Source organism: Triturus cristatus, chromosome 12, assembly GCF_964204655.1.
Source record: "Triturus cristatus chromosome 12, aTriCri1.1, whole genome shotgun sequence".
Taxonomy (NCBI): domain Eukaryota; kingdom Metazoa; phylum Chordata; class Amphibia; order Caudata; family Salamandridae; genus Triturus; species Triturus cristatus.
In genome coordinates, this window is record NC_140595.1 from 98,529,431 (window position 1) to 98,550,107 (window position 20,677).

Here is a 20,677-nt window from a genome sequence, read left to right on the forward strand (position 1 = left end):
GGGTCCAAATTCAAGCAATAAATACAAACCATTTGTCAGCACATAAATACCGGACCTGGTAACAGATGGAAGGACATATGGATTTGGGTTGTAGTCTGCACTGTGTAAAACACTGAGAAAGGAAATCCATTATATGAAATGAATCTCTTTATTGGTGTCATCATAACTAAAGTTTGTTATAAATAGAAGTTTCTACCATTTCGTTTCATACATATGTAGTTACAACATGTTAACATTTTGCTCGAACCATAATGTACGTTTTAATTTTGCAATACCCACGATTGCTTGTTATTACATAATCATTATTGATTTTCAGTTTTAAGTGGCAACCAGTTGCAGTGCAGAGTGACAATTGTGTGTCCAGGTAGGATAATTGCAGACCTTGCTTGTCGCGCACTGTACAATTTAAATTTATAAACTACACTAACCGTTGAACAATTTGAATTCACTAATATATGGAGTATCTTCATGTATTTCAATATTTTAAGTTTCAGTTTCACAATTGTTTTATAATCCTTCTTGGTTTTTTCAAATTTGCTTGAAAATGCACCATTTGTCCTGTTTAAAAAAATTAAATTCCTACAGGAATGACCCACCCGCCCGAAACCCTTTTAAGAGCGTCTGTTGACATCACTCGCTTGCCAAGTGGCACTCAATACAATCTTTTACGTCTCACCACTTTCAACGGTCGAGAGGCTTTGAATTGCGGATGTCCATTTAGGAGTGTGAAACCACCAGGACATCGACACCAGTCAGGAAGCTGTTTTTTTTTTTTTAAAGGAGGGGTGGTCAAAGTGCCTCCTAGGTATTTCTCGGCACGAGGCCCCGCCCCTCCTCACACTGTGAAATTGTTCTACAAGTCGGCAGGTATGCTTTTTGAAACGCTCAAAATAAGTCATTTTGCTTGTAGAAAATTATATTTGGACTCAAACATGTTTTTCAGTCGAAATCCAAAACTGGTCGAGTTGGGCAACAATGCAATTAGGATAACCGACAAACTTGTCCTCACGACCTTAACATTGACACAACAGCTGACAATTTATTTTAAACACAACCCCTTATTACAGCACATGACGGACCGAGACTAAGAATTAGCAGTCCCGCTGACTTACTGCGCAACACCACCGCTCCTGTACCTAGCGGTGCCACAGGGACATTCAGCCGTTGCCCGTTAGCCCACCCCCAGTGACAAAAATTAATAAAATGCGTCACAGCCTGAGGTCGGACCGTCTTGTTCAGACCAGCAGTCTCGCGACTCCAAAGCCCGACGATTGGCTGCTTTGAATCTTCTGTGGACCCGCCTTGGTGTCAACTATACCCCCTATTATTACATAGGACTATCAGTCACAGGTAGACAGCCCGCCTTTCCCTTACTGCCGTTGGATAGCAATGATGTCATTCCCGACAGTTTCAGATCACTGATTGGTTGTCTGGCACTGTCGGTCTCGGCAGAGGAATCCTCTGAAGTGACGTCACCGCCGCCATTTTGGATGATAGGCGAGAAGGCGATCTGTCAGTCGGAGCGGAGCGCCCGGTTGAGCGTGAGAAAACCCCAGGATGTCAGCGGACAAGCTGGAGAGTGCTGGGACACACGGCGAAGACGATGAGGCTGGAGAGGAGAAGCAGGTATATGCAGACCCCCCCCTCTCTCCGTGTATCCTCACCGCAGCACGCTGCTTGCCTTGGCAGCATCTGGAAAAGGCCAATCAGGATACGCCTTGGTGCTGACAACAAGTATCTCCAATTAGAAAGCGAGCGCCATTCGATGGGCAACTAGCTTGGCCAATAAGAATAGAGAGTGATTCATGGGGGGCGTGGTAATAATCATTCTTTCCGCCTATAAGACCCGCCTTTTTTATCCAATATTACGCCTTGTCTGTTTTCAGCTTTATTGGCATCTTCTTTGCTTGACAGTTTTTGTTATCTGTTTGCTTCTTAGGGAATCTACAGGGCGGATCCAAACAATGGCGACCCAGGGTGTTTCTCCAGTCTCTTGTTTTACAAGAGATAGTTGTTACGCCTAGAATATGCTCTACCTTCCTTGACCGAATGTTCAATTTCATAGTCTGTTGAGCAGTTATTGTATTAGATGTAACCAGTAGCTTTTGGTACGATTGATAGCCTGGTCTTGCTGTGTTATGGATACCTAACAGTTTTTTGGGGGGGTTGTACGTACACTGGCAGCCATGAATAATGTTCCGTGGCTCCTTTTGGTATTTCCTAAAGGGACGTTTTAGTGGCACCTCTTTGGTATAATCTAGAAGGTAAAATGGATTTAAAGTGCATTGTCTTAATAGGTGCCCCTCGTTGAGCTCTCTCAGTTAGTGTCTATATTGTTGTCCCTGCTCAATGCACGGTGTTCCCAGATTAGCAACCGTGAAATGAAGGTTATAAATTGCTGCACAGTCAGCAATAACAAACATGATTCAGAACCCATAGGACTTGGTGGTGCGTGTGGGTGGGAGGAATATTTTCAGAAGGCACGGAAGAAGCGAGTGTGCCCTTACGCTTCACACATCAGTCTCAAGCTAAACTGACGCTGATTTGGAGCAATTATTGAAGGCTGAATCCAGACAGCCGATGATGACTGTGAAATCAGTCAAGGCTGAGAGTGATGCAGAGTGAGTGCACATGTATGTGTGTATGTAGATGTATGTGTGTGTGTATAAATGTATGTATATGTGTGTTTATATATGTATATGTGTGTGTGTGTATATGTGTATATATATATATATATATACATATACACACACTCCTTTTAAGGGTTTTGTAGGGGCTAAATATTTGTATCATTTTGCGTGCGTTCCTAAAACATAGCTGGCAAATATCAGTGGTGCTGTGCATTTGAATCAAATTAAATGGCAGCTTTCAGTTGTTTTGCATTTTTGAGTTGCGAGCTAACTTTTGAGCCCTTTGTGAATTTCATTGAGTTTTCTAAGCTTTACTTATTTTTCATCCTAAGAGGGTTGGGCACAGGCCTTGTGCCCCACCTGGTATGGCTGACAAACCTGCCTTTGATCATTTAGGTTGTGGCTGTGCAAAAACGTGCAGGATATGCCAGCCACAGAGCTACGACAGTCCCTTTTGGGGAGATGTGCTCACATAAAAATCATGCAAGTAAATCCTTTTATTATTGTACTACCAATTCTTTGCACTTGTAAGCGATACCTATATGTGTAAATAGCTTTGAGAATAGAGCCAATGCGTTTCGACTCTGAGAAGACCTTGCAGTGTTCATCTAGTTGTATAATGTAAGCCAATAATTTTCTGACCTGGCATATGCTGACTATTATGGCAAAGAAATGAGAAGAGGCACAGGGAGATGACTTGATTTGCCCAGGATATAATTAACGCACTCAGTTGGAGAAGGTCAGACTGTGAGTGGTGGTTTTCAGTTGGCAGCCTATGCACTAGAACACAAATGTGATCTGGGTTTAGCTACTGTAGAAATTTATTAAATTAAATGAATTTTAAAGAATTTGCCAAAGTATTTCACAAGCACTTAAACAGAAACAGTAAAAGAGAACAATTGCATATCCTGCAATCTGCTATACGCAAAACGCCTTTCGTTTTGTATAATAGCACTTGCACGCTTTACGGTCACTTTGTCATATACACTGTGCCACATCACTATTTGGAGCGGCATATGTGTATTTTCAATTTACTTGTTAAAAAAAAAAATATATATATATATATATATATATATATTCACTGAAAAAACCATAGGTTTCACACATGTTATAGTTAGCTGTACATTTCACTCGTAAAAAACCAATGAAATTCCCCCGTTATAGTTAGTGCAGGCAACTATAACTCACGCGACCGCAATCCTCTGCTGATGCTAATACTGTATTTAGACACTTATTTGCCCATGTCTTCTTCCATTAAATTTTAGCTATACATATATTACAAATATTTTTTTTTCATAAAGACACATATGTCATCAGCAGAAGATTGCGGTCGCGTGAGTTATAGTTGCCTGCACTAACTATAACGGGGGAATTTCATTGGTTTTTTACGAGTGAAATGTACAGCTAACTATAACATGTGTGAAACCTATGGTTTTTTCTGTGAATTTGCAAGGTTTTTTAAATGCTAATTCCTAACTATAACGTGTGTGAAACCTATGGTTTTTTCAGTGAATTTGTACGGTTTTTTAAATGCTAAGTTACTTTACGCCATTCGTGGCGTGCGCGCCCAGTTAACGCAGTTCGTTCCGTGCGCGCACGGTGCGCTTCGCGCACCGCGCGCCCACTTTACGCAGTTAGTGCCGTGCACGCACGGTGGTCACGCGGTGCGCTGCGCGCACCGCGTGCCCACGTTATGCGGGATGGGCCATGTACGCACGATGTGCTTCGCGCACCGTGCGCACATTTGTTAATTTCATAGCTCTTATATGCCATGCACAAATGGTGCCCTTCGGGCACCATTTGCACACGGGGTGGGGAGAATGTGGATAATTATTATTTTTTTTTTTAATTTTTACCGTACACGTACGGTAAGCGTAATCGGCGATTTTCCCCAAAAAAAAAAAAAATTTTTTTTTTGGGCTTGGGGGTTGTTTGGGGACCCCTATATCAATGCTGGGTGGTTAGGATCTCAAGAAACTGCCTCTTTAGACATTTTTGGGCTTCGTTTTTGCTGCCCAACTCAGAGAGCGAGAGAGAAAATGGCGGCCGCCGCTTCCTGGTTTCGACCGATTCGAATGTTTACTAAGATCTAAGAGCCAATCAAAATCGCGCACGCCACCGTACGCGTACGGTAAGCGCACCGTAAGCGCACCGTAAGCTGCCACAGATATATATATTGATTTAAAGGCTATTTTCTCAGAATCTACTGAACAGATTTACACCAAACCTACAAAAGGCACTTCCTTGACCTGAGGACTACCTCTCTGCCAAATTTCAAGTAATTCTGTTCAGCCGTTCGGGCTGTAGCTGTGTCTAAAGGTCCTATGGAAAAATGCATGGGAAAAACGCGTTTTGGGACCCCCCTTTTATCTCAGCCCCCGCTTGACGAATCCCCCCGAGACTTTCAGGGTAGGAGCAGAGCGTAGCGCCCCACCTATTTTGAAAAATTCGCGAGGATTCGTCGACCGGCGCCAAAGTTATTCAAAATAGAATGTTGCGGATTTCCTATGGAAACGTGGTCCTAACTATAACTACCTACTGGCGACCGCCAGTAGGTTATATATATATTAAAGCCAAGATCCTCCTTTCTGGTGTCCTCAATCTTTAGAGGGTGGCGCGAGACCAGCGGAGCAAAACCGGCAAGTAAATATGTTCAAAAAAACGAAGTTCCACTCGCGCTCTCGGGCGGCACATGCAAAGAAACAGCGGACTCAAATCCAAAAGTAAAGGGGGTTTATTTTAAATCATAGACCCGCCGTGACGCGTTTCGACACTAGAGTGGCGAAACGCGTCACGGCGGGTCTATGATTTAAAATAAACCCCCTTTACTTTTGGATTTGAGTCCGCTGTTTCTTTGCATGTGCCGCCCGAGAGCGCGAGTGGAACTTCGTTTTTTTGAACATATATATATATATATATATATATATATATATATATATATATATTATTAAATGGTGTTTAAATCACAGGCTAAGCCAGTCACCTGATGGTTTGTCCCTACTCTTGCCAGGGAAGTTGAGGCTAACCCTTCTCCCTTTGATCCTTTGATAATTGATCTGCACTAGTCCCGGGCTACTGGGTTGTCCCTTTTTTCTTTAGGAATATGCAAAATTCCAGTATAGCAAAAATATATTCATATCCATAATGTAATTGGAACATTGTCCTTAAATGAGACCATTCGTAACTGAGCTTGTGAATATTCAGATATTTGACAGAAAAGGAACCCTGGTACGTTGAGCGTTCTGTATCAGAACGTAATCATGATCAGAGCCTTGTTATGATCCAAACCCTGACATAACAAGAATTGTGGAATATTCACAGAGGATATTAACACCGCTCTTATATGAGAATGCTGGTATAATTTGAATCTCTGTTATTGCATCAAATGGGATAGAGGTGTATATTTTATGGAAGGCAAAAGGATATAAGAAGCATTCTGTCTTTAAAGCAAATACTTATAAAACTCCACTCCACTGTTTGGAAGACATAGGGTGTATAGAGGTAACTAATGTTTTCGCTTTGAATTCTCACTATTCTGCGTCCAGATTCTACTTTCTATATCTTTCTGCAGCATTTAGTATCCTTTGGGGATCATGATGACCAGGAGTGGATGAACTCTGTGTGTCTGTCGTATTTCTGTTAGGATGTTAGATTTGTATTGCGTGGTCATACAGGACGGCAGTTTGGCAGAATGCACTTTTTGTATACATTTTCTCTTTGTTCAGTTTTTTAAGAGAGGTTAGTAAGACAAGCTCCTCTTGGAGTAGCGGTTGTAATCATGTAATTTGTCTTGGAATCTCTACAGTTTTTTTTGTGGTCTTTATTGACAATTAGAAAAGACGGCAGAGAGATACAAAGTGATAATGCTGTAGTACACTACTGCGGATGCAGTTATCCATCTCTGTTAGTTCTCAGCTGACAGCTGCGCTTACGTGGCAGTACAGAATACATGTATAGCCACTTATCCAAAACGAAAGACAATACAACTACAGATGGCCAACAATCCCAGTTTATAATCCAGAGTCCCCACCTCCCCAATATTTCATAGACCCACTCACTGATCCCTCCTATATCAAAAACAAACAAAAACAAGCATTGGCATAGCCAATAGGTCTCGCCTTTGGGACCTTATAAGTGTTTAGCCATGCAACAGTTGCATAACTAAATACTTATAAAGGTCCCAAAAGCAAGACCTATTGGCTATGCAAAGCGGCTGTGCGGCCGCGAAAGTGAAAGCGATCGTGATCACGATCAAACATCAAAGCGGCCGCGAAAGTGAAAGTAATCATGGTAAATCGCGGCGCGCGCGCCCGCGCACATGCACTGTAGCTCTAGGCTGGCCTGGTAGCACTTTTTGGAGCCCTCTCAATAAGTCTCGTCAGACCAGCGCATGCGCTGGGTCAGGCGAGACCTAAAAAAGTGGCACAAGGATACCACCCCTCCCTCCCTTTCAGGGAGGTCAAGAACTAACGGCCCTGCAAGGGCAGCAGTGTGAAAGAAATACCCAACCTGCTTACCTATTGAAACTACCTGGACTATCTCTTTATGGCAGCATATTATCAGACTTCAGGTCAATGGGCTTTAGGAGCGGCTTCCAATTCAATATCAGTCTGGCCATGTAACTGACAAGGTGAGAGTTTGCATCAGACTCTGCCTTAACGAACTTGTATTAACCCCCTTTGCGCCAACTTCAGGTCTCAGGCAGTAGGAGCTCTCCAATCCATAGCAATGAAACGCTTTGCTAGGGCCATCACCGTGTCGAGAAACTGTGCGGTGGATCTTTTAGCATTTATTCCCGTCATGAGGCCCAGAAGGCACTTGGGTTGTCAGCTGTCCACCCCCTCTCCAGGCAGGTGGTTAGATATTACCACCAGTGCTGTATTACTTTGCAGGACCAAACCATGTGTCCATGCAAGGTGTTAGCTTGGCAATACCTGGGGGTACATGGCGTGCAGGTGTCAAGTATGTCCTATGGAGAAAAAATAATGAAATTAGTTTATGGTGGGCATTTATTGAGACATAGCATGCATATTGAAGGGCCGAATCCCATTCGGTGTCTGTGAGCAAGAAACCCTCTTCATCCCATTCGGCTCTCGGTGAGGCTAGAGTCTTAACCCTTGTGCTTCATCTAGCCTGATGGGCAAATGTTAATAAAATGCCTGCCATTCCACATGGTCTACAGTGTGCTGGTAAATGAATCCACCGGTGTTTGTTCACCGCCCGCCCCCCAATGCATGTCATTGCCACATACATCAGGAGCTGCTCTAGGGGGAGATCATGTGCATGCAGTCACATAGGATGCCGATTGTTGTTATTTCACTTCCAGTTTATAAACTGTGGGTCGGGGAAAGAATCCGCACACGGGATTGCAGAGTTACATTACACATTTTTGTTTACAAAGTACGTTTATGGTGGGCCACTCTCGGCTTAACTATCCTGTGGGGGACGACGCTACTGGAACGTTTTGTCCTGTTTGGAGCTAATTGGACTCCCAGTGTGTGTATGTATGTGTATATAGGGTAATTACTATAAGGCACTGTTCCAGGGTCGGTATGGTTGAAAGTCAACCAAGACCGTACCTCAACAAAGGGAAAGTAAAGAGAAAGATCTATGTCTTAGAGGTCTAGGATGGGGTACCCAGGATGGGGGGAGACAACATTAGTGTCTCTTGTTGCCCTCACACACTCCGAGGGATGTCATGCTTCATCATCGGGCGGTGCTCCTCGTCGGGCCGGCGGTGCAATGCCCTACGGGTCCCCCGAAGGGTCTCTTTAGCGGAGATCTTTTAAGAGCGCTGCCGATTGGTGCATGCGGGTATGTGGAGGGGGAGTACCAAGGTCAGTGGTGGCTGTAGTGTGTGCAGGAATAAAAATACCTAAGGGTTACCAGGGAAGCTATTTTAATAAGAAGGCACCCTTGGTACATTAAAATACGTGGCAAAAATGTTACTAATTAAAACGTGATGTGTTTAGTAGTAACTTAAGGTACAGGTCAAATGGTCGACATGTTTCGCGCCTTTCAGTGGTCAGTGTGATCCATGGCGCTTCATCAGGACCAGTAGAGGTGAAAAGTGTGGGGAAAGGTGCCCAGACTATGTGTGGTGGGTGGGGTAAAATATCACCCTCCCATTCGGCCTTCGAGCAGGCGTCAGGACCGGGCAGGTTTCCAGTGCCGTCACCTGAGCAACCCCCCTAGATGGTGTGGGCCTCCTACGCCGCTTTTTAACTCAAGAAGCAATTCAAGCTCTTACTTTAGGTCTTACGCAAAGGGGGCACAACAGACTCCTCCCTGCACACACCACCTGTTTAGGAGACACTGTACTCCCTCTCCTTGCCGAATGGGAGGGTGATATTTTACCCCACCCACCACACATAGTCTGGGCACCTTTCCCCACACTTTTCACCTCTACTGGTCCTGATGAAGCGCCATGGATCACACTGACCACTGAAAGGCGCGAAACATGTCGACCATTTGACCTGTACCTTAAGTTACTACTAAACACATCACGTTTTAATTAGTAACATTTTTGCCACGTATTTTAATGTACCAAGGGTGCCTTCTTATTAAAATAGCTTCCCTGGTAACCCTTAGGTATTTTTATTCCTGCACACACTACAGCCACCACTGACCTTGGTACTCCCCCTCCACATACCCGCATGCACCAATCGGCAGCGCTCTTAAAAGATCTCCGCTAAAGAGACCCTTCGGGGGACCCGTAGGGCATTGCACCGCCGGCCCGACGAGGAGCACCGCCCGATGATGAAGCATGACATCCCTCGGGGTGTGTGAGGGCAACAAGAGACACTAATGTTGTCTCCCCCCATCCTGGGTACCCCATCCTAGACCTCTAAGACATAGATCTTTCTCTTTACTTTCCCTTTGTTGAGGTACGGTCTTGGTTGACTTTCAACCATACCGACCCTGGAACAGTGCCTTATAGTAATTACCCTATTGACTTCTTGGAGCACAGGCACTGGACCATTAACTAGCTCCTGGTCCCCCCCCTAGTTTTGGATACTGTATGTGTATATACGCATTTGAAGATTCATCAGATGTAATAACGAAGCGTTTTGTATGAATCACTGGCAACTGCTCGTATTGATGAAATTAAGATTTCATGCCTAGAAGCCCTGAAGAAGTCTTGGGTGTTGACCTTGACTAAACACGTGTCGGCTGGGCATAGTGACCACCAATAAACTAACGAATGCGAACAATCTGGAGTGTTCCATACGTTTTTTCATGTGTTGGAAGTTGGAGTGTAATGAAAATGTTTTCACTCTGATGAGGATGTAACTGGACAGTACTATTCGTCTTTATTTAAGCATGTGTGTGCACAGGCACATAAGAGTACATATTGTGGGTCTGTTTAGTCCCTATCTAAAGGTTGAGGGCTTTCCCTTTGCTTGTAGCACCACTTTGATTTTTTGAAATTGATAAATTCTGCATGACTTTGGGAGGCGCAGTCGCATTCCGCAATACTAATAGCCCATTAGTTTGCCCGTATCAATTGTTGTTATTCCTGCTCGAACCCAGAGGCATCTGTTCGCCCTGATGACCCACAAGCAAAGCATGGCAAGGACCACAGTAAGACCTCTGGAGTGTATGGGTTCATGCTGAACTATTTTAAGTAGCGAAGCCGGTTGTATCGCACCTCCCTCAACGGAATGGACTCCGGCTGGAGAACACAACACTTGTCAAATGGATATTTACTAATGTCTTTGAGACAAAGTCTGCCATTGAGGTATGTCAACTCAAAGGAGGAGCATGGACTGAGCCATCTCTCCATCCCCTGGAGCTCTGCGGCCAGGTATTGACTCAAAGTCCAGACATCAAAGCAGCCAGCGTCAAGCGGGAGATCTATAATGTGTCTAGAGCTACTCTCCTCTGGTGTGGTCTCTACCAGTTCCATTAGCAACGTGGCTAGCTCGCGGAAAAAGGGGCCAGTCAGTTGTGAATGCATATTGGCAAAGAATTACAAGAACCAGGGTAAGTATACCATTTTGGCTAGTGCCACCCAGCCCATCACCAACAAAGAGAGCTTGCCCCAGAAGCCTGTGGAGGGCCAAACCAAGATCCGCGTCCTCGCAAGGTTGCCCTGCACAATGTCCTGGTGACCTCTATAGACTCGCACACCCAATTATCTAAACATAGTGCGCTCTAACTGGAATCCTCCAAACATGGGTACGGTCAAGCAGCGGGCCATACTCTTCGTCAACAGGAAGAGGCATGAGTTGTCTGTGTTTACTCATATATCGGCTGACAGGGGCTGTGCTGCGCCCTGGGAAAAACCATTCAGGTCTTGATGGACCAGATGTGGCAAAACCCTGAGAATTTTGTTCGCAAGGACTGTTCCTAGGACCTTGCAGTCAAGGTTAAAGAGTGAAAAGGGTCCATGAGAGACTTCTTTCAGCATGTCTTGGCCTTCTTTTGACAGTGTCACCATGACCACTTTCTTCGTAGTCTGAGCCAGTGACCCATGGCATTTTCTGTGTTATAATGGGTTAACAATTGAGCGATTGATCTGTCTTGAAATGCCTTTTAGTATGGCAGAGTTAATCCCTTCCTGCTCAGTGTTGCCAATGTGGAACTGTGATTGGGCCAATACAAGTTCTTCTGGCTGTAGAGGAAGCTCTCTCTAAATCAGTCCTCTGTTCTCTCATCAACCGAGTCAAACTTGCCTCCTGTAGATTGGAATTTTTATAGTTGATCATGATTGGAGTTTCTATAGTTGATCGTGATTGGGGTGTGGGTTTCTTTGGTTGTCATATTAGAGTGGTTTGGGTTCTTATTAGTGTGATTATTAGTTTGAAGGTGGGTTGACTGGCTTGGAAGCTTTGTTTGACCAATCTTGTATGGAGGGAGGGGGCAGGATTCAACGGTTAGTACTTAGGCTAGAGATCTAGTTTATAATTAAGTTAGGTGTCTTTGTGGGAGCATCATAAGTTTTCTTACAGATGATTGCTAGGCTGCAGTGGTTTTGAAAAAAGTGTCTTGTGACCCTTCTGTATAAGTGGAGTCTAGGCAGTTGAGTGACATTGGTTGGGAGTCTCTTGAGATTGTTGAGTGTGGGTTGTAAGAGTTAATAAATAGTCTTTAGAGGGATTAGTGGAGCGCTTCAACCCTCTTCACTAATGTATTGTGGAGTCAGGCTAGTGTACAGGTGTCATGGTTTGTATTGATATTAGTATGCTTGCAGGTGGCAGGTTTGAATTGGTCTTCAGTATTATGTAATGGTATTGCTTAGTTTGATATGTTTGTTCAGAAGTTGTAGTGTCAGATAAACAAAGGGTGGTTTCAATATTGTGGTTGTGGTGTGTTAGATGTTAAAAGCCACATTAAATGAAGACTGGCTGGAGTGCAGTTTGATGTATGAGGACTGGTGCAGTATTTTGCCATTAAGGAACTGATGTGGAGTTCACACATCAGAATATTGATCCTGATATTGTGAAATTGACGGTATTAAGGACGGGTTGTCTTCAATAAAGAAGATTAAGGGAAATCAGTTATTCCAATTCAAAGGGCTCTTGCATAGCTGACCCCCCCCCCCCTTCTTCTAACAAAAAATTGAGTAATGCAGGTTTTGTATGGATGACATCCCTTATAGAATATTTGGGGGTGTTTCTATCGGTTAAGTCCAAAGTTTACAACATCACCCCTCAGCTAGCTATTCTATTTAAAGGCATTAGGAAAGCTAAAAATGTCATGCTTTCTTTAGACTCCTACTCCATCTAAAGATGAAGTTCATACTACGCTTGCTTTATGTTTCCCATACCTTGCCACTCTTCTTCCCCCCCACACAGACATTAGTACATATACATGAGAAATTGCTATCATTTGTTTGGAAATCAAGTAAGCAGTTAAAATAGTGTGGGTGATGTGCACATTTTTGAAAATCAATTCTTTACGCGTTTAGGTGTGAGTGTGGTGTGTGTCTTACTTTGCGGGCTTGTATTCTTTGTAGTTATAACAGTGTTTGAGAAGTGGTGCTCATATTTTGGGTTGATTTAATCTGTGTCAATTTGTACAAGTATGAGGTGCAATTCAGTTTAATACCTTCTTTTTTCCTACTATGGTTATTCTTGCATAGAAGCGGTACGTTATCGTGTTTTATATTAAGTAACTAGGATTAAGGGGCCTATTTATATATTGGCGGTGTGAATATTCCGTCGCATCAGTATACACACTGGCAACATAATAGTCTGCCCATCAATTTAATTGTGGGTGGACCAGAGGTTTGGCTATGGCGGTGACTGTCACTGCCATAGCCAAACCTCTCTGGCAGCCCAGGGGAGTAAGGGCCGTCGGAGCAATGGCTACATGTCCTCCCACCCAATTTTCTTTTACAAAATAAAACTGTTTGGTGCAGGGTTGCATCATGCAACCCTGCACTAAATAGTAATATGCATTGACAGGAACCACAGTGACGACAGTTCCTGCCAATGCTTTATTAATCTTCAACAGCTTGGTGATCATTTACAAATTTGGCGGGCGGTCCATCTCCCAGGGGGCGAAATAATCTACTCCGTCCATGTGGCAGAACAGGCTATCCACTAAAACATAAAGCAGCCCCTAAGTGTATACCAACAATTCAGATTGTCATATTAAGTGCATTAATCCTTATTAGGCCTGGAGAACCTACCCTTGTAGCCTTTGTCTGTTCTGAGTCTGTTTGCTTTTTAATGTATGTATTTATCTTGTCTTGAATTGGTTGCAAGGGTAATAATGACCTGTATATTGTTTTTGACGTTGAGATCCTATCCACCACACCCAAATCGTCTCATCACATCACATCCTTTCCGATTTTTGATATTATTTAGAGAGGCCCTTCTTTCTGCAAGTCTATATAGTACCGTCTGGATTGGACTCCATGTTCCTAATATTTCTTGTCTCTCCTTCTGGGTTATTGATGCCTGTGCTATTAACCAATCTGGTCCTGCATGTTTCCAAGTTTCTTTCTACCATACTTTCTTATCTGGTACTGTTGGGGACTAATGTGTGATCGCAGTGCTGCATTTCGCTGAAGTTAGAGGCAGCTCTGTAAATTTACACATCTCGTTTGCTTGTACTGGCCATCAGTCCTAGTGAGCACTCCTTTCTTTGTAACTCCCAACCTCATTTATCAGTGTTGCGATTGTGTCTATCACTGTTTCGCAGAATAGTCTCAAGAGTTGGCAGTTCCAGAACATGCAGAGGAAGTAAGCATCTAGGTTCTGCATCTTGTTAGCGTTCATCTTATGTATCCGTTGCCCGAGCAAACAATATAGTGGCATCAGACTGCCTTGCCTTGTACCTCTATCTGCTGTCAGTCTTTAGCCTGGTGGCCGGGTCTGTGTTCAGTAGTCTTATCCAGCCCATCATCTCAGCACCAGAGTTCATATACTTCATCACCCAGTATAAGTAGTTCTATCGAAAGGTATCACACTTTCTCCTTCTCTAATGATGCTACTGTTGAAGCTTGTGTGGCTTCTTGCTCAGTTGATATCCGATGGAACAGATTTCAGAAGTTGGGTGTTGTGATACGCCTTGGAAAGAAGTAATTCTTGTCAGTAGTGTTTGGAGTACTGGCATTGCCTTGTTTGCCAATATTTTGCTTAAAAATGTGTAATCTAAATTCAACTTCGATAGTGACCTATTTGTTTTATCTTGGCCTGACTTCAATATTGACACTAGGAATGCTTCTCGAGTCATTGGACGAAGCCCCCCCTGTTCTCAAGCGAGTCGTGCATTTCTGGTAACTTAGGGGTTAGGGTGCCTCTGAATGTGTTTTATTAGATGTATTGTATTTGCATCTCTTGTTCTGTAATGGGCACTTCTTGGTCTTTCTTCTGCTTCTCATTTAATTTCCGTCTTTATGAATGTAATCTGCCAAACGTTCTTTGCTTAAGCCCTGTGGGGATGCATGTAATGCCCTTTAGTCAGCAAATATTTGCTTTATTTCTGTATGTGTATGGTGTAGTACCAAATCATCTCCTTTTATTCTTGGTACTGGCAGTGTTGAGGCCACTGCTGTCAGCAGTTGTAACAGGAGTCTGCCCAGTTATTGCCCTCCCAGTGCTGCCTAGCAGTAAACTACCAGTAGTCCAACCTTGGTAATCTCTGCAGGGCCTCTCGACGTTTCCATCTTCTTTCTAAGAGCTCATCCTTATGATCCGGAGCGTCCACCACTAACTATCTAGGTTCCACATAGTCTGCCTGAGCTTGATCACTTGAGTCATCAGTGCCTCTGTAGCCCCTTTTGTTGTTCTGGTAGACGCTCCTCTAATGCCGTGCATGCTGTTATACTCGCCTCTGGTCTCTCATTGTGTTAATAATAGACTGCTATGGCTTCCATGATCTCTTCTGTGAAGGCCACATCTTGTAGAGCTTGTTCTTTCAGCCTCTGTGTGGAGATGCATGTGTTTGCTTTCCCTCATGTTATTGTCAGTCGTCGAGGGCTGTGGTCAGATAATGTTTTATATGAATACTCCGTCATTTGGTATCTCATGGTGCAGCTGTGCTAATCTATCTGTTTGGGTGTCCAGCTTATACAAACTGTGAGAAGTAGGACTATTCTTGTTTATTTGGAAACATCTGTCGCTAGGTTTCATAGTTTCCAATTAGTCATCCTGTGGGCCACTTCATTTGCCAATTTCCAGTTAGTTGTACTGTGCAGTAGTATGCATTCTCTCTCCAAGACATTGTTCACTGTACAGTAATAGTGTACGCTTCATAAAATATTACAGGTGTGTTGAGATCTAGCAGAGTGCTTGCTGGTTTTTTCCATCAAGGAACAAAATTGGTGATAAACTTTTATACACCCAGTTTGTAGTATTTTACCATTTAGTCACCCTGTTACTGCCACACATCTACTGTCCGGCTTTGGAGGTGTGACCTTCTCTAAGCGCACTCCTGGGTTAAATCGAATGAGCCTGGAGGGGGCGTAGCCTGGCGCCGGCTAAGATGCCCCCCCCCCCCCCCCGTGTGAGACCATATTGACACCCATTGGACTATTATAGCCAAAATCCTCAACTACAGGGACCGCAATGCAATACTGCAGGCGGAACGCCAACAGGGGGATCTCTGGTACGAAAACGCAACCATCAGATTCTTCTCAGACTTTATCCTCAAGGTACAGCAAGAACGCCGATCTTTGACGGGGAGATACGGGCCCTCCGAGACAAAGGCATCAAGTATATGATGTTTTTTCCAGTAAAGCTTAAGGTTCTAGCATATGAGAAATCATGGTTCATCACGACCCCATCGGGTGTGCTAGCGTGGCTAGATGAAGGGACCACACGAAAGATGAGACCAGCAACCACAGATAGCTGGAGAGATTCCCGGGTGAGTCCACCGAGCTCCCTAGACGGTCGAGCAGCACCGAACAAGAGAAGCCTGCAATCCTGGAGATCGAGATCCATGAGCCCAGAGACCTTGGTGACCGGCGGAGAATGAACTCTTCTCACATCAGACTCAGGGACTCATTGCAACACTCAGTAATGTATAATGCTTGCTCTTTGACAAAGGGGTAACGTCTACCAAGGGGGGTAGGCACTGCGGGACCAATAATGTACTACAATGCCTCTTTTCTAGTGAGGGCTGGAGTTGGGCCCCAGGGGGCCTAAGGCGGTGCCACACTACAGCCCCTGTAACAGTTGACAAGTTATTTGGGCGACAGGCGCTCTGCTAGTTGGGGATGTGGGTAGTATCGAGCCTACAAAGCAGGGTAGCAGGGAGGGAAGGGACAGTTTATGGGTTTCTTCTATTGTTTGTATTTTCTTTTTCAGGGGTACACAGTGAGGGAGTGGGGGTGTTGGGTTTGGGGTCCACATTTGTTGAATGTTACATCGACAAAACACGCCGACATCTGTACAGAGGAACTTAGGACTTACTTTGGGTTCAGTGAGTACACAATGGGACAAAAGTGCTAAAATACTGAGCTGGAATGTCAATGGGCTTGGAGATAAAGTCAAACATAGTGTCATCCTGCAATATATTAAACGGCAGACCCCTGACGTTATTATGCTTCAAGAATCACACTTGGTGGGAAACTCCTGTAAGGCACTAAACAGGTGGGGTTACAAGTTGGAGGCGCATGTGGGGTTCACGACCAGCTCACGAGGAGTAGGCATTATGGTAAGAAACTCCTTTCCCCTAGCTGTGAGTTCCACCTGGACAGATGACCGGGGCAGGTACATAGGAGTCACGGGTTTATGGGAAGGTTACACGCTAACATTTATGTCAGTCTAAGTGCCACCTGGCCTCCAGAGCACTACATTTAAAGACCTGGGCACTCTCTTACTCTCGCTACCGGATGGTCTCCTGGATATTGGGGGGGGGGGGGGAGACTTCAATTCAGTAGCCTCGGGCACATGAGACCGGCACCCACCACGTGAGATTGGGTCAACTAATAGATGGCTACCTGACTTCCTGGAGGCACTAGAGCTGGTTGATGGGTGGAGGACGTACAACTCAGAAAGAATCCAGCACACTTTCCACTCTGGGGCCCATCATAGCCTTTCCCGCATAGACTATATCCTAGTCCCCGCTTCACAAGCTGCTAACATCCACGAAAGTAAACATTTAGCTAGGGGAATCTCCAATCACTCCCCGGTATTGGTGCAGATAGTCCTCAGCCAGGCAAGGGTGGGGAAAATTGCCCCCATCAACCCGTGGTATCTCCGAGAACCTGTAGTCCGTAAAGCACTACTCGCAGCCATTGACAACGATTTCCAAGAAAACGAGGGGTCGGTGGACTCCTCCCAGACCCTGTGGGAGGCATTTAAATCGGTAATACAGGGACAAGCACTGTCGCTATTTGCTGGGATGAAGAAAGACCGGCAGAAAGAGATTGTGGAAGCCGAGGCAGAAATCAGCAGGCTGGAGGACGAATTAGAAACTGAGGTTACACACAGGAAACTCCGTTCACTACACCTTAAACAAGAGGAATACAAAGCTCTAGCAACTGACAGGGCCAAAAGTCGTGGGAGGGAAAAGTTGGGCAGAATATACGACCTGGGAGACAAAGCGGGGAAACTAATCACCTGGCTTGACAAAAAGGTCGACTGGTACTGGAACTAATGGGTACAGATAGCAGACCCACAACCAACCCGCAAGACATTGCAAATCAATTTGCAGCCCACTTCAAGACTGTATACACGGCCAGTACAACATACATGGAAGACGACTCACACGATCTACTGTGTGATATAGCGCTCCCCACCTTGTCAGAGGACGACCAACACTTCTTTAAAGGACATTGACAAATGACGAAATAGCACAGGCCATTAGATCACTGCGATCCGGGCAGGCCCTTGGCCCCAATGGCATACCCATTGAATTGTACAAACTTAAGCCGGACAAATTAGCCTTGTACCTGAAAGCCATGTTTGAAGTGAGCAAGGAGCTAGGGACACTGCCAATGGATCAAAGAGTGGCCACGCTGGTCACTATACATAAGTAGGGTACACCCAATACCAACTGCGCCTCGTATAGGCCGATTTCCCTTCTAAACGCAGAGCCTAGAACTCTGGCCAAGCTCCTCGCAAACCGCCTAGGCAAAGTAATTGGCGGTCTAGTCCATCCTGATCAGTCAGGTTTCATGCCGCACCGTAATACGGCGCTGAACTTGCGTAGAGTACATGGGGCACTGGGGAGAGCACCATTGAATGGCCCTACTTATTGGCAGCACTTGCGAAAATGGAGTTTGGTCCAGACTTCATCCATTGGGTACGGATCTTATATTCAGAGCCCCTAGCACAGGTCTTGGTCAACAACAAGAAGTCGGACAAATTCACATTGAGTCGGGGGACCTGTCAGGGATGCCCTCTCTCTCCTCTCCTGTTCGCCCTCGAACCACTGGCGGGATGAATTCGTCATGACCCAGTAATACAAGGTCTGCGCTGGTCCCCCGATTGGGAGGACCGTATCTCTCTCTACGCCGATGATATTCTGTTATTCCTAGCCTCCCCGAGGAAGTCATTGGTGAGTGTTTTAGACATCTTGGCAATCTTTGGCAGATATTCTGGATTCTCCGTGAACTGGAGTAAATCCCTCCATCCGTCCTCAATGGAGACCCACCCACTCCACCACAGGGCTGCCCAATTCAAATTAACTCAGTGGGCTTCAAATACCTAGGTATTTTTATTTCCTTTGATCAAACACTCCGTTTTAATCATAATCTTCTCCCTCCGCTGCAGAGGCTTACACATGATAGCAAGATGGAAAACTCTTCCGCTCTCGCTATTGGGCAAAGCAGTCCTCTTCAAAATGTCGCTGCCCCGTTTTCTATATGCATTGTAGAGCTCACTAGATTCTGTTCCAGCTACATACTTTAAAGAGTTTGAGAGCCTACAGAGAGACTTGCTGTGTGACGAGAAACCTTGCATAGTATTGACCAAGCTCACACTGAATTGGTATGACAGGGGGATCAGCCTCCCAGATATCAAAAAATACTACAGGGCGGCACACCTTGCAGCCATCAATCATGGCACCTATGGTCGACCGGATGATCTTGGCTATGCCATGGACAGATGGCTTCTGCCGGGAGGGAATTACAATAGGGCACTCTATTCTAAACCCAAACGATACCCCTTGACTAGACCAACTGACCACTCGGTCCGAATATGGCACGCCGTTAAAACTCTAGGTTAGGAGCAAACACTCGCATTGGCAATCCCCTTATGGGACTCCGGAAAATTGGGTAACTTGTGGAGATCGGAGGTATTCGATAGATGGGACCTCATCGGGATCTCACAGATCAAGGATATGGGGGAGAAGGGCGAAGTAAAAACATTTGCCTCTTTGCAACAATAACATGAGTTAGCTGACTCAGATCACTTTAGATACTCAGATCTGTCACGCGCTACAGTCCCACTTCCCAAAAGGCCCCTTCCCTCCAGAACCCTCTCCACTGGAGGATAGGCTGCTGGATGGTCACCTACCCGAGAAAGTCATATCGTTAACCTATAAGAAATTGATCAATAATACGGCAGACCCCCTTGGGCCACTGCGTGAGAAATGGGTGAGGGATGGCATTGAGCTAGATCAGGGGTACTCACAAACTTTCTCTCGGCGGCCAAATTTACAGTGTGGTTTCTGGCTGAGGGCCGCACCGGTGGGGGCGGGGCCAGTGGGGGAGGGGCGGGGCTAGACCCCAAAAAAAACTATGACCATGAGGTTGAACACAGGCCCCTGCAGCGGACGCCTTCGTCCACTGAGCCACTAGACCAGGCATTCACACATCTATCCTATCTATCTATCTCTCCTCCGAAAAACACAATAATAAGAAACATGGTAGCACCTATTCTCTAAATTTCTCAGGTATGGTTTGGCCTTCCTCCAAATGTCCTGCTGGTTGCCCTGTTGTCGCTTCTTTGTTAAGTTGTCTTCTCTATCTTTTTGTTATCTCTGGGTCATTTTATCAGTGTTTTCTTTTTCTGACTTATTTTCTTTTCACCATGTCGGTCTTATTTCTCTTTCATTCATTGTCATTCTTCTCGTTTTTGTCTCGCTTTACTTCTTCTTTTCACGCTCTACTACTCCTTTGCCCTCTCCTGTGTTCTTTCTCTCTTCTCCTTTTAGTCCTGTACCTGTGCTTTTGTTCTCTCTCCCTTTCTCCTATTTTTTCTTTCTTCCCCAGTTTTACCACGTCTTCCCCTGTTTTCTCTAGACTTCTGTGTCTCATTGCACGGCTGCTCCTCTTACGTTTCTGACACATGGTATCAGGGTTATGGCCTTTTCAGAGCACAAAGGCACGCTGTTCCCGTTCTTTTGCCCACGTACCTTGATTCAGTCCTAAAAGGCGTCCATGTGATATTCCCTTACATCTGCCTCTCTACAAACAATTTCTCTCCTGAACTGCACACGATGAGAGGGGAGGCAGGGCGGGGCACAAAGTGGACAGAGCGCACACAGCCGCCGCACCCAAGTACTTCACGGGTCTTTTAAAGACCATTCACTTGGTAATGAGGCTTTGTTGTATTTCACCTCTTCTTAGTGCCCCTGCATCTCCACTCAGAGTGGAGATGCAGTGGCGCTAAGAAGAGGTGAAGTACAACAAAGCCTCATTA

General features: G+C 45.1%; 1 protein-coding gene and 1 long non-coding RNA gene across 3 annotated transcripts in view; one reads left to right on the forward strand and one right to left on the reverse strand.

Annotated features, from left to right (window-relative positions):
* Window positions 1-1,251, reverse strand: part of LOC146772724 (uncharacterized) — a 52,684-nt gene extending 51,433 nt beyond the window's left edge. The window contains exon 1 of the long non-coding RNA XR_014972121.1: window positions 1,113-1,251. This is a non-coding gene — a long non-coding RNA (uncharacterized LOC146772724). The remainder of the gene's footprint in view (window positions 1-1,112) is intronic.
* Window positions 1,252-1,452: 201 nt separating this feature from the next.
* Window positions 1,453-20,677, forward strand: part of ENSA (endosulfine alpha) — a 42,247-nt gene continuing 23,022 nt past the window's right edge. The window contains exon 1 of one of the 2 annotated variants that reach the window (XM_085638123.1): window positions 1,453-1,626. In XM_085638123.1, the coding sequence (XP_085494249.1) occupies window positions 1,558-1,626 (69 nt within the window). In that variant the 5' untranslated portion in view covers window positions 1,453-1,557. The remainder of the gene's footprint in view (window positions 1,627-20,677) is intronic. The other variant, XM_085638122.1, reaches the window with a different exon arrangement.